This window comes from Excalfactoria chinensis, chromosome 7 (genome assembly GCF_039878825.1).
Source record: "Excalfactoria chinensis isolate bCotChi1 chromosome 7, bCotChi1.hap2, whole genome shotgun sequence".
Lineage (NCBI taxonomy): Eukaryota > Metazoa > Chordata > Aves > Galliformes > Phasianidae > Excalfactoria > Excalfactoria chinensis.
This window is the reverse complement of record NC_092831.1, coordinates 3,572,194-3,586,838: the sequence shown is the minus strand read 5'-3', so window position 1 is coordinate 3,586,838 and position 14,645 is coordinate 3,572,194. Positions and strand designations below refer to the sequence as shown.

At 38.0% G+C, this 14,645-nt stretch overlaps 1 protein-coding gene across 1 annotated transcript in view; it reads left to right on the top strand.

The window, feature by feature from the left end:
• Nucleotides 1–14,645, top strand: part of ARHGAP15 (Rho GTPase activating protein 15) — a 310,043-nt gene that overhangs the window by 171,861 nt on the left and 123,537 nt on the right. Inside the window, exon 9 of the mRNA XM_072342035.1 lies at nucleotides 6,568–6,690. Coding sequence (XP_072198136.1) covers nucleotides 6,568–6,690 — 123 coding nt within the window. The remainder of the gene's footprint in view (nucleotides 1–6,567; nucleotides 6,691–14,645) is intronic.

The following is a 14,645-nucleotide window of genomic DNA, read 5'->3' as shown; positions in this document are numbered from 1 at the left end:
TCATAAACATTTGCAAATGCAGATATAGTTGCTGTGGCAAATAACGTGTTTTAAGAGCATAAACTTGAATGACTCCGTGTCCTTTGGTGCCCATGAAAACAAAATTTTCCTAGCATCTCCCAGCCAGTGATAGCCAGTCTGTCATCTGATGCCACAGTTCTTGAGTCTACCCTGTGCAGTCACAAAACCTGTAATTTTAAAGCTTATCATAAACATAGGGATTAGGGGTAATGCCTGATTTCTGTATTTTCCCCACCGATCATTTGTGTAATGCCTCTAAAGCAGACCATGTTTTTGTCTCTCATTTTGCTCTTTTGCAAAAAGGATATAGTAATTATAGTGTGGGGAGAACTCGTGAGACCTGCCCGGGAACTTCCCAAAGGGATAAAAAGAGAAAAAGATGATTGACAAAAGTCTTTAGCTCAACAAAGTAGGTGAAGTGAATTCTTTATCCCTAGTGAACGGGCTTTATTGGCTCTATCTCAGAGGATCACAAAGGGAAGGCAGGAAGCAGTGACTTGATTTTGTCACTCCCAAATCTTTGGTGCTGGCTGAAGCGCTGGTCATTTATTCAGGCAGTAGTAATGCGTGCTGCTCCTTCCCTAAAGGACCAGCAGTAGTTTTGTCTCAACTGCAGGCCAAGAAAATAGGAAAAAAATGTTGAATTCTGAGTTCCAGTGAAATCCAATAAAAGTTAAAGCCCTGAGTCATTATATATTCTTAAATTACAACATCTTCTGGAACACAGGCACAGTCATACGCCTCTGCAGGTTACTGATATAATTCTCGAGAAGCGTGAGACACTTTCAGCAATTAAGCATTTGATTTCCTTGAAATTAAATAATTAACTCCTTTCAATTAATACTTTCGCACATATGTGATATTAGTTCTGTGAGCCTTTCATTATCCGATATGGCAGAGACCTGGCTCTTCCTCTAATTCTGCCATCTTAGCTTTGATTCAGTCATGCAAAATGTTGATGAGGACTGTACATGACCATGCAAGGAATTTAGAAAAATCAGTAGTTTCTAAGAACTTCCTGAGGTTTTGAAGTCAACAAGAGTATTAAAATAAACTGTGAACAGTTCAGATTAGTCGTGTTCTCACCTGCAGAACAAAACTAATTGAAGACAAGATACTAATGTAAAACTCTGGATTTCATCATGTCTTATCCACTCTGACTGCAAGTCTTCAATCCTTTCCATCCAAATGAATTACACGCAATAATTTTGGGCGTTCTAATAAATAGACAGACATCATCATAATGTATTTCAGTTAGGAAGAGGCACTTGAAAGAAATTGGTTTTTCTATACACATGATGTGAGACAATCAATAGTGCTTTAGTCTGACAAGTACTGTCAATATCCATTGTCACAGTTCAGAAAGTCATTAATGGATAGTTCTTCAAAAACCAATGCTTTCATCATGTTAAAGTGTTCAGATATACTGTACCTGGCAGGAATTAATCATAGGTAAACCCTTGTGATTTAGTATAAATGTTTTGTAAATTAAAAGTGAAAGAGAATTCATTGGAAGGAGTGTGAGATAACGTTACGTGTCATTAGAAAGTCCATTAAGATATGGAGCTGCTTAGGAGATCCTAAAATATTTTATATTTTGAATTATTCAGGATCAGCCTAGAATGTCTCACCCAGGAAAGTGTCTGCTAGACATCCATTGTCTGGGTACAGGGTTGTCTAGGTACAACCTTTGTGCCCTTTAGACAACTTCTCTACTAAAGTTGCAGAAAGTAATCACTTAACAAACAAATAAACCTTCCCCTTTAAGGCCTGAAGCCTGCACTGGACCTTTTAGTTGTGCCCGTGCCAAAATCCTATAGAAAGGCTTTCACAACTTCACCTTGCAAATACCTTAGCTATTGCTTCAGCCTACCGAAGCGATAATATGTTTATGATCATTGCATCATATAGACATTCAGTGCATTCAGATACAACACACAGTCCTTCATCTGTAAATCTCAAAAGTTCCATTGACTCTGATAGTGCTGTTTTTGCAAAATGGTGTGATTTATGAGCAATGCATTAATTCTTTCCTTCCGCCTGTCTTCTTGTGTAAAAGCTATATATATTATTAGGAATATTAAGGCTAGATTTTTGGAGTTGAATAAGTATTCAGAGGATTTATATAGGCCCCCCAGAAGACAGGTCAGTTTTTATCTTGATTTAATATTCTTTTGCAGAGAATTTAGCCTCTAGTTATCCTTCCTAATTCAGTCAGTGTTCTTACAATGCTATTTAACATCAGGAGCCACAAATAAGTTCTTTTCTTTTATGCCTAATGCTCTGCTTATACTATTTTCTTTTTGTACCGGTTCTATATTATATTTCTCTAATGTGATAAGCTGTTATAATTTAATGTACTGTAATTCTAGAGCAGATGATAGTAAATTGCCTGAGGAAGGGAACTTACTTTCGTTTTTCATTGGTCTCTTAATACCTGCGGAGTAAATAAATACCTACCTAATACAGTGACCAAAGTCATTAAAAAATGTGGGTTTTTTTGTTTGTTTGGTTGTTGTTGTTGTTGTTTTTAAGTCTCAGGGGACCCAGTTTATTCCAAACCAAATGAAAGCTTGTGTAATTCCAGCTGAGCTCCAGATATGCTTTTGCTTCTGGGTTGGAGTATCCTGCACCCACTTCCAGGAGAAGGAAGTTAGCATAATATTATGCTTACTGTTGGGTTTCCCCCTATGTCTACTGTAAAAATGCTGTATTTCATGCAGTTTCTTTATCTCTCTTAGGTGTTATTAGTAAGATACAAAAATACTTAAGAGTCGTGTAAATGTAAGGGAATCATGCTTCTGTTCTGCATTGGTTTCAAGGCAATTGTGTGGCTCGGTCAATGCAAGTAGCTTCAGAAATGGAGGATGTCAGTTTATTTAGTGCAGAGAATCAAATGGCACTTCTTGGCAGTTTATGCACAGGATTTGAGAACAATTATTAGATTTATTCCCTATTATTATACACTTAGAAGCTTAAGTGCCCTGTTTTTCTTCAAAAACTATGCTGAACTTTTTTCTACTTTTTTTTGTATTGTCTGAATTTCATGGAAGAGTCTTTTGCCCAAATCCACAACATGAAATTTTAAAAGGAAGGTTCTACAAACTACATATATATTTATTGTGGCTTTTCAGTTTTCCAACTGATCATTTTTTTTCTCTCTCTTGGAAGTAGCATTTGGCCCTCTTTGTATTTCCAAATATAATAGCAAAGTCATTTTAATGATACTGTGAGAAGAATGGTTTGGCAGGAGAAGGGTTATTTCTAAATGAGATCCTAACAAGAATATTTCTGGCTAAGCTTGGTTTTGGAACATGCTATCTAAACCCTTGAATTTCTGGGAGATTTGGAGTTTCCCTCTGGTGAGTCATGCTTAATAGAATAAAAAGAGAAATTCATCAAAATTGGCTTTGCTGCTGTTTTTAGCTATGTGCTATACCACCCAACCTATAAAATAGAAAACATCCATGACAATAATTATTCCTACCTCTAGATGTAGTTTTAACACCATAATTGCTGTTTAAGGTATGAAAATTCTGGCTGTGTTAATGCGTCTTTCTGAGCAGAGGGATCTTTACCCTGTTATCAAATCCTAGTTTTTCCTATCTTGCGGCTTGCAGAATTACCATATTCACTTCAGTTAAAATGTCTTAATACATTTTGTGTACATTTAGAGCTAAGAATGTACTTAAAGTGGGCACAAAGCGTTTCAGAGTCCTGCAGAATGGGAAATGTGTCAGGCATCTGAAGTCACTCTGGAGCTATTTTCAGACCTGCATCATTTGCAATGGGTAAGCTTCACACTGTAAGTCAGGATGAACCAAATCTACGTATGAATTGCTGTGGACAGAATGACCCGAAGCAACGAGAGAGTCCCAAAACTAAGTACAATTCACTTCACTGTTTCGAAGTACCATTAAGATGCAGAATTAGAAACATCCATTTGTTGTTCTTTTTATAGCATGGCCAACTGACTTGGAATTTTAGCTTGACCCTGCCAAGGATTGCTCAATTTTGAACAAAAAGTCCTCAACTATAATGTTAAAAAAGCACCAGCCATCAATTGAATGCTAATCTTTATATTCTATGATACATCGCTCCAAGAATGCTCCATTAAAAAAAATGTGAATTCTATTTTTCATAAGTGATGGATTATTGTACCAAGCTGTGTATTTTCCAGTAAAGCGTCCTTTTATATGTCCTGTGCGATTACTAGTTTGTGGAAGTATGTGTGGGGTCATTTTAGTGCTGTGGGAAAATGGAGCACTCTTCTGTTAAAATCAGTAGTGAAATCAGAAGCAAACTATGTTCTGATCATCATAGGCATGTGTTTAAATATTGCTTTCCTTAATTGGCTATGTTCTATTTACTTAAAATGAACAATTTGGCAAGTTTTTCTCCCTTGACAACAGCAAAGCGTAAACCATTTTATAAGTTTGGCTGTTAAAATCAGATTTGTAATGTAAACCACAATATTCCAGGGTTATTATCATCGCTTAACCAGTTATTTTAGATTGCCATTGTTTTAGACTTGTGCACCTTTAAACATTCTGGTGCTGTCTGTACCTTATGCAAAACTTCTTACTATAAAATGGCCCAATAATTTTTGTTATCATTAGCTTTCTGCAAGTCTCTTCCCTGAAATGTCTGTATAAAGATCACTACATTGTAGATGAGATCTGCTCTGGGTAGGGGATGTTTTCCGGGGTGCTTAGAATCATAGAATCCTTGGAGATGGAAGGGACTTTTAAAGGTAATCTAATCCAGCTTCCCTGCAATGAACAGGAACATGCACAGCTCGATCAGGTTGCCTAGGGCCTGATCCAGCATTGCCTTGAAAGTATTCAAGGATGAGGCATCAACCACATCTCTAGGCAGCCTGTTCCAGTAACTTAACACGCTCACTGCAAAAGACTTTTTCCTTATATCCAACTGAAATCTACCCTCTTTAAGCTTGCAGCAGTTTCCCCTTGTTCTATCACAACAGACCCTGCTAAAGAGTCTGTCCGCTTCTTTCCTGTAGCTCCCCTGCAGGCACTGGAAGGCCGCTATCAGGTCACCTCTCAGCCTTATTTTCTGCAGGCTTCTGCAGCCCTGGCTCTCTCAGCCTGTCCTCGTAGGAGAAATGTTCCGTCCCTTACGCCATTTTTGTGGCCCTTCTCTGGACATGCTCCAACAGGGTCCATGTCTCTTCTCTATTGAAGACTCCATACCTGGATGCAGTACTCTAGGTGAGGTATTACCAACATAGAGCTCTCACCAGCAGAATCACCTCCCTCACCCTGCTGGCTATGCTTTATTTTTTTATGCAGCCTAGGACTTGTTTGGCTTTCTGGACAGTGAGGGCACATTGCTGCCTCATGTCTAGCTTACCATCCACCAGTATCTCCCCTCCCCCAGGTCTTTTTCAGCAGGGCTGTGCTCAATCTTTTCACCCCCTAGCTTGTATTGGTGGTGAGGTTTGTCTTGACCCAGGTGCAAGATCTTGCATTTAGGTGTGCTGAACCTCATGAGGTTCACCTGAGCTTCTTAGAAGTTCTGCAAAAAGGAAAAACAGGTCAACTTGCAGGATCAGCTTGTGGAGAATCTTTGCTTTGGTGGGTTTTTAATGTATCTATTTGTTTGTTTGTTAATTTCTTTCTGTCTAGGGCAAGAGAGACCGAGACAAGAGTCAGACAAAAGTCCTGAGGCTCAGGTGGTTTGTCAGAAATATCTCAAAATCTTCTTGTCTAGGGAAGCCTTTGGAGAATGTCTTTCCATGGCTTCTCTGTTTCTTCTGGAGCATCCAGCAATGAGCAGAATTTCTTCTTGCTGCTAATACTGTCTATTTTCATAGCTATGATGGTGTCCCATAAGCACCTCAGCAGAGAAGAAGTTAAATTTATGCCTTTGAAACTTCCTCCAGGGGATTTTCTGCAGCTGGGTTCTATGTCTTTTTGACACAGAGCAGAAATAAATTGAGCTCAAAATGTTTCTCAGTTTGGTAAATGCCTAAATATAATAAAATATAATCATTAGGACGGGAATACTTTTCTTTCCATAAATTAATGCATCTTGCACACATTTCATGGCATACAGCCATGTTTTCTATAACTGCATTAAATATATATATAACGCTTAATCCATCTTGGCAAGAGAACTCAGTCCTTCGCTAGTGGTGTAACCATCCATCCTTTCTCTTTGTAAGCAGCATGGAGCTAATAGTGCATAGCACACTTTGAGTCCGGACTTTTAGTTGAAAAATCATCCATGTGAAACTTGTGGAATTCCTGAGCATTTCATGGGTAAACTGGTAGCCATCCAAATACTTATAGGCAATAAAAAATACGGCTCTGTGACTAACCAGCAGAGTGAACTCGTCGTGTTTATTCAGAAAAGTATTAATCAGACGCTCTGTACTGTCCAGCCAGCTACACTGCTGACCTACCGCGTGACTTTACTAGGGTGGTTTTGGCCATTGCTTTCCAAGAATATTTGAGCAAACTGTTATTATTAATACTTTATAAATAAAATTTTGCTGAGGCTTTTTCCTTTGTTTTCCTTTAGTTTTCAGACTGAACTACAGTGCTTCTGACTCAAATGACAGAAACCGAGTTAAAAGCAGATTAAAGAAGTTTATCTCCCGAAGACCATCCTTGAAAACGTTGCAAGAAAAAGGACTAATTAAAGGTGTGTTCTCCTTTTGTAATCTTTGGAGTTAAAAGTAGACATTTACAGATGAATTTGCTTCTTTCACTCAGCTAAAGGCGTATGTGCATTAAACAAATGATTTTGTTGATGTTTCTCAGAAAATTTGCACTGCTGAACCATAGTGAAAAAAAAAATAGCAGTAGATGGTTACATATATCTGTGCTATTTGAATAGTTAAATGTTTCTGCTTTGCTTTTGGTAGAAGCCTGTTCACCTAACGTAGTCACTTACAATGCCAATCTGTGTGCTGCACAACTCCATTTCTTTTTAGGGTTCCCTATAGCGTGCTATAGCTTGCTATTTAGAATGAGCAATAGGAAGTTCAGATGCTGTGCTGGCTAATGTCTTTTCTAGGGTAGGCTGGAGTGCTTCCTGGTCTCTTCTTATTATTTTTCTAACTTGCCGACAAAATACATTTTTAACAAGTTAAAATTTTTGCCAGTAAATAATAAATACTTAGAATCAGAGATCTTTTCCTGCTTCACTTTCTTACGAAGTTGGGCAGACGTCACTTTCACATATCCTTAAGAAATGGTTTCTTGGATAAAAAGTGTTTGCGAGACCGTCCACAAAGTATTCTCCTAAGAAGCTGGTAGTTAACTTGAAGGCAGTAGCACGCTGACCACTAATAATCAAGCAAAGCCATGTTTTCAAATATTGTCTGGACTAATACTTTAAAAATTTACACACTCCCAAATTATTATGTGTGAAACCCACAACTGCGCATGCAAATTGATGGGAAAAAGGCATTTTGCCAGCAGCCCCTGTCAGTCTCAGGAGTGTGAGTTTTCCAGTGGTGTGTCAAAAATGGCAAGGGGTGTTGCTGGTGTGCATGAAACTGGTCTTTCCTGAGCCAAGAGACTGACCCCAGCCAGCACAAGCTGAAAAAGCCCGAGAGTTAAACTCCAGCTGGGCCCCTTGTCTGTAGAGAAAGAGGGGACTTTACGAATTAAGTTTGTACATATTAGATGTGTGGAAAAATGTTCAGCAAGGTGTTTCTTCCTCTAAGGAAATTTTCATTGTCTAAAACCATTATACGCAGTGATAGTGGGTTTCTTCTTCTAACTTTCACAGATGCTTTAAAAATGTCATAGATACAAACACATGGGTGTGAGCGTATGTAGCTTTCCAGATCTGTCCTTAAACAATTGTACTGGGTACTGTACTGAGGGTATTGCCTCTTTGAAATACAGTGTGGGTTGAGGGTGGGATTTGAATGCATCCCATTAGTTTGTTTCAGTTCTTATAGTAATAGAGTAAAAATTTGTAGTCTTTTAATTTCTGGATTTAAGGGTGTTTTTTTTTGTTGTGTTTTTGTTTTTTTATTTTATTTTATTTTTTTTAGTTTAATAAAGTGTGTCTGATGAATCTCCTGAGGTGTTACATAGGGATCAGATGTGATCCCTGCTAACAAATCCAGTTTCATTAGCATAACTCAAATCCATCCTCTAATATATCTCTCTAGGAAAGCCAGATGCATTTGGTTTTGGCTACACATGTATTAAGCTCTTGATTCATAAACATAGCTTGGTTCTACCTGAGATAATCTTCTATGGAAAGCCAAGATGTATGATTTGGGGCACAGTAACTCAGTAACTGGTACTTGGCACAGTTTTATTACTGAACTAATGTCACCCTAAAGAAAACATGTTAGTTTTATACCGTGCAGTTTCATTAGGATTAGGTTTTGGCCATGCAAATGAGGCAGGATTCGTTAGCACAGCTTAATTCCAGTCTACGGTAAGTCTATGTGAAATGCACATTCGATAAGGTTCCTCCATTGTCTTCACCAGAGTTTATCCCTTAATCTGTTAAAATGTTATGAAAATGCAGTTGCAGTGTTTATATGCGGACTACTTTAAAATGTTAATTTTTTAGACTCACATTAGACTCACAGAATATTTTTAAGTCACCAAATGCAAACAGCAAAAGAAAATGTAGAAGATTGCCAAATTTTGTGCTGTAAGACACATCCATTTATTTTTTCTGAAGGTGAATGAAATGGCTGCAGATGCCTCTCAAAACCGTTTGCTTCTTTCTTAGGGGAAAAAAACTGTTAACCAGTTTTTACAAGAAGAAATTCCTCCAGCTCTGAGAACACTCATACAAACTTTTATCCCGTAGGGAAATGCTTCTGTCAGAATTGCAAATCCCTTAAAATAGGGGCTCATAATAAAAGTGCGTCTAAAGCCTTGCAGGACATCTCAGTACCAAATTTCTGACAAAGAGCTGTTCTGTGTGCTCGTGAAGAATTGATATAAATATCTATGAAGCGTGTGGTGTTAATTACTCTAAAGCAGTGGCACTGTAGGTGATGTGAAAACCTTCACTTTTCATCAAGTGCTATTCATATTTGCCAAGGGCACTATAAAGCTCTCAAATCTATATTGATTTTTTACATTGTATGTCACGTTGGAACCAAAACTCCAATAAATTTAACACGTAAATTATAGTCATGAGTAAATACATTTTAAGGTGGTAAGTTCACTTAAACACAGTTCTGCGAGCTGTTAGTCACTGATGTGTACACACTTGGCCAGAAGACTCGACACATTTCTCTGCATTAACCAAATTTGGGAATACAGGCTTCAAAATTAAATAGCAGTTTGATCTCCTGGGGTACTTTGTTCTGCCAGAACTATTATCAGAAAATCTAGGAATTATGTGATTGTCATTTAACTCTTAACAAAACTTTGTTCGCGTAAGATGTGGCAAATATCTGTAGTGAATATAGTGGGTATTTAGCAAACGGGTAGAATAAGAAATAGGGGCATGATAATCAAACAAGGGAATGTGAGCAATGTGTAAATGTTAGTTGTTTGGTTGTTATGCTGCTCTTTTGCCTACGAGAAGACCATATGTGAAGAGCACATTGGCTCCATTTGTTGCAGTAGGCTTGTACATGGGGCTTTTCGTGCTCCAGTGAGTGCTGTAATGAAGATTGCCCATCCTCACAGTTCACACTCACACCAAATTTATTTGGTATGGAAGAATTTTTGAATCATTTTTGAGGCAATGTGTAATGCAGTATTTTTGTGTACCAGGTAAGGGGCCTACATGCACACTATGTTTGTGTGTATCTACATGCATTGGGAATGTAGAAGTAATAAGAGGCACGTTTCATGTCTGCCATTTTTAACAATGTTATTTCAAGAATAACTGTGTTCAAATTTATATGCTAGGTCAGAGGTTCTCAGTTCCTTGGGATTGAAATATTCTCAGAATTTACAGAATCTGCACTAATATGCTAGAAAAATAATATATAAATCTTCTCTTTTAGAACTTCTTTATAGTCTATAATTGAACTTTGATCTTTATGTTTGAGCATTGTCATGATTTAATATTACCCCAAATGAATTGCCAACCTTCAACTTGATATTGGCCAGTTAACTTCCTGATTTCTGAGCCTCTTTAGTTCAGCAGAAAAAGAAAAAGCTTCTATGAAACGGTGACTTTAAAGCTATGGTAGTTGTACAGGCAAGAGACATAAAATACATTTTCATGAAATACACTTTCAGTAAATGATAAATAGATAATTGAATGAAAACATTAGTAACAACTTATAAAGGATGCTGTGGGAAACGGGGGCAATGTAGATGGCAAGAAACTCACCTCGGGTTTTGCTGTTGACTTTTTATTTCAAAGTGCGGATAAGGAAGGAAGTTCACAGAACTTAGAAAATAAGTTAAAGCAAAAAAGCAAAAACAAAACAACATGAAAATTGGAATGGTTACAAATCTTTTGAGATGAATCTAAAAGCCATTCAATTGCTGGTGAAAGGAACTAGCTGTGATTTGGCTTGATAGCCTATAGAACAAGGCTGAGCATATGTTGGTGGTTGTGCTGATAGCAGCGCAAAGATCACCAGTTATTTCATTTCCAGACAAGGGAAAATGTCACCAATTGTGTCAATGGACCTTGAAGTAATTCATTATGGTGAATGTAATGCTTGTGAGAATTCCAAACGTAGAGATTAAGATTTCCTTTTTGATGTGCTCTGTAATTTTTCTGGGTTCTAAAAAAGAAAAATTAGCAATTGATTTGGTGCCCATAATAACTAAGGAAAAGTTAGGAAATATTCCCTTTGATTTGCAGAGGCAGTGCGTGTGTGTCACAAGAATATTTCTCTCTTTGACCACCGCATGGACTTTCTGATCTTTTTCCAAACCCACTGGATGGCCAAATGCTGGGCAATGCGATATTTCCATTGACACTACTCTAATCATGACATAATGATCAGAAATCATTCACATAATTTAAAAGTATCTCATTTTTGAGACCTGCTTTAAGAAGAAGTACAACGGCCTCACACTCTTTGAATTTAAATGAACTCCTGTCTCCAATAATACACCATAATTTCTTAAAAGAGACTGGTGTCTACACTACTCTACTTTTCCTTCTTTTTTCTTTTTTTTTTTCTTGAGAAAGTAAAACAAATCTTGTAGCTCATATGCCACTTAATAGTAGCTGCTCACAAATGTAATTTTTATTTAATTGATGACCACTACAGATCAACAGTATATAGTAAATCTCCATGTTAAAAGGACTGGCAAGGATCCCAGCTTGCATAAATCAGGGGAGCTTTGTTGACAACCTTGCTGACTTCAGTCAGCTGAGAACCTGGCCCGCTTTTTGTGTAAGCATCGTGGTGTTACTTGGAGTCCAGTTGGTGAAGAGCATGATTTTAATGTCTGAGTTGGTATTCCAGCTCTACTCTTGGAGCAGGCAGAAGTTACCTAGTAGAATGTGGTCCTGTCAACCACTTCCATTCTTCTTCCAAAAAGTTAATTGCTGTGGTGCTTACTGTCCTGTCTTTTTTGCCTCTTCCCCTTTTCCCTCCCAGCCTTCAAACAGGTACAAAGGAAGCAAACAACTCAGATGTCAATACAAAACTCTAGTAGTCCAGCAGTTCAAACCCAGATGTGGTGGAGTTCACTCTGCAAATATTTGCTCCTGAAAGGCAATTAACTCTATTACATAGATATAATTCATGTTTTAAAAACCATGGGCATACCTTCTGTTGTGTCAGAATTTGAGATGGTCTGAGAATTTGGGACATTGGCAATTCTCTACCCATTCCCCCCCCTTAAATAGTACTGAAATATGAGTTCCTTCCCAGCGTGGCCACATCTCAACCATGTACACCAAAAAACAGTTAAACAATGACATTCTCAGTGAGGATGTGGCTTTTGCGATTTTGTTTTAATTGTTTCTTTTCCAGAAGTATTGTCTCTCCTAGGCTGGGATTCTGCAGCTCAGGATTAGTGGCTTTGCTGCAGCCTGTGAAAGCTGCTCAAAAACAGCAACTCTGTCAGGCTCAGGAGAACTTGAAGCTCCCCAGAACAAACAATTCATTGCAGCTGTAATCTTCATTTTATATTATACAACTTGCAAATGTCCGTTCCCTCCTCTTCTGGTGTCTCATTTTATATCTGTGTGCAAAGCTGTCACACATCCTACTGTTCTGAACAGAAGGTTGAATGCACGGATACCAGGGATGCGTAATGTAAACCATACACCAAACTTATTGTGAATATATTGCTCTTCTTAAAAATGCTTGTTGTTTTTTCATACTACAGTATTGACTAACTGTCTGTGTTTGATGTATGGTTTACCAGCCTGATGTAGACTTATGGTTAGAGCTTAACTTGTTAGTTCTGCTTTTGCAGCCAATTCAGAATAACTACAGATGCCCCAAGATATTAAAATTGACTGCTCAAATGGACTCAGTGTGGGAGTTTCATTGGTTTTAAATTGATAACAGCTGAAAGAGTGAATGATTAAAGCTGTATATGGGCATAGTATGCAGCTCCTTTGTACAAGCTCTTGTGAACAGAATCCACTGTATGGGAATTGCCTTTGTTCTAATAAAAGATATTTCTGAACAATTGTTAGTTTAAATTTTTAAATGATGAAACAAGAGCATTTCAGGAGCCTATAGAGGAAATAATTCCTGAGAAACTGGAATAACTCTGAGAAGATAAAGTGGATTTCTATTCAGAGGGGAGCATTTAAAGTTAAGTAGCATTCCATAAGGTGGTAATTGTGTCTATTTCCCAGGCATTTGAGTTAAATAAGCTGGATAGGAAACATAAACTGTCATAACAGGAGGTTAGGAGTGTTGTGTATGTCTTTTGTTTTTTTTTAAGTCATAAAAAATGAAGTTTTGAAGGGCCTTATCACAAATAAATCAAACAAGGGCTTGTTTTTTGCTTCCTTTATCCCTTTGGGAGCAGTTCCTATTCTTTGAAAAAATGTTCTGGATAGTTTCTCCTCAAACTAGATTTGAATACACGTACTTATAAAAAGAGTAAGAAAGAAATATTTATACCTAACTTACACATCAATCTAGTGGACAAAAATTAATAACTTGCCACTCAGATAATGCCTCATTTTTAAAGTGCTGTACAAGCAAATATGAAGTGAGATTTCCCCAGCTATCCCCATGACCTCTAAGAGTGTAAACATGGTAGTTGTAACTCCTGCAATTCCCATGTTTATGTATAGAAACAGATCCAGTAAAAATCCATTGGTTAGATACAGTCACAGAGCCTGTGGCTCAGGAGCATCCAGAATTCAGAATATTTGGATGGCTCCTTAGGTCAAGTAGTTCAAAACTATATGGTGTGACTATATCTGTGTACTGAAGGGTATTTAAAATGGGATTAAATCATTTACTGGACAAGGTACAGAACACGCATCCAGGAAAAGGGTGATGAAAAGGTGAGAACTGCAAATCTGTTTCCAGACTTATCAAAGTTGCCTCCCAGAAACAGCGAATGTTCTGCATTCATCTTAAAGAATGAAAGAGTAACTGCAAAACACTGGAAGCGATTATGAAGTGGTTGTAACAGAAATGTTGCTGAACTTCCTTGCGTTCAGTTCCATTCAGTTCTTCACACACTGCCCATCTAAACACAGTGCAGCTCCTTGCCTGTTTTATTTCCGAAATTGTTTACAAATATCTTTGGTTTCTTACTTCTTTTTAACGTAATTTACATGGGAGAACATTCCATCTTATGCAAAGAATTTAGCAGGTCTTTGCTAAAATTAAGAATAAAACAATTAAGATGTCAAAAGAGGAAGTGCTAGTACTTTTAAATCCTAAATCTCTGTATATATAATTACCACTGAAGGCAGCTATAAATGTTTTATGAAGAATATGTAACCAGACTGTGCTTTGTCAGAAACATAACCCCCAAACATCTAACAGCCTGTTCGCTGATGCTTAACGCCGCACATGCACACAAACGTCTTCAGTGTAGTTCTGTGAACCCAGTCCTCCATTCCTTCTGCAGCCAAAACTATGGCTGACTTAAATTCAGGCTTTGATATATACTCAACCCATATACAGATCACGTGCACTGGGAGGTGCATTTGGTGCAGATGCTATCCTTATTGGTACGATGGATAAGCTTCTCTGGTGAACTGCTGCAAAGCCTTCCCTGTCTTCTTTCCCTGGTTGTTCTTTAGTCTGGGGTATTCAGAAAGCAAGGGCAGTCAAGCTGCCCACATCTATGTTTAGTAAGAAACAGCATTGGTAAATGACAGTAGGGTGAAGCTAGTGTCATTCCAAAGCAGAAAATGAGCAAACAGAACTTGGCCTGGTAGCCTGAAAAAGCTGTGCTTCTTTGAGGAAGAACCACTCCAAGTGATTGTGGTGAAAGATGGTGGGTCTGTCCATGGAGAAAAGTGTCCTGGTGCCACAGGGACTTGGGGATTGCAGGCAGTCCTGCTGCTCTGAGAGTGAATGAGCTTGGTGGCTTTGCCGTGCAGAGCCCAACCTTGTGCTCACTCCCCTCAGCTGTCTTCAAAAACATTTTTGAAAGCCTCTACAGCAATATTCAAAATGTATGCTGTTGAAATGCTATATGGAGACTGTCTTTTTGGATAAATGATGGTGGTGCCGGCCTATTGTTTGAGCATTTAACTGG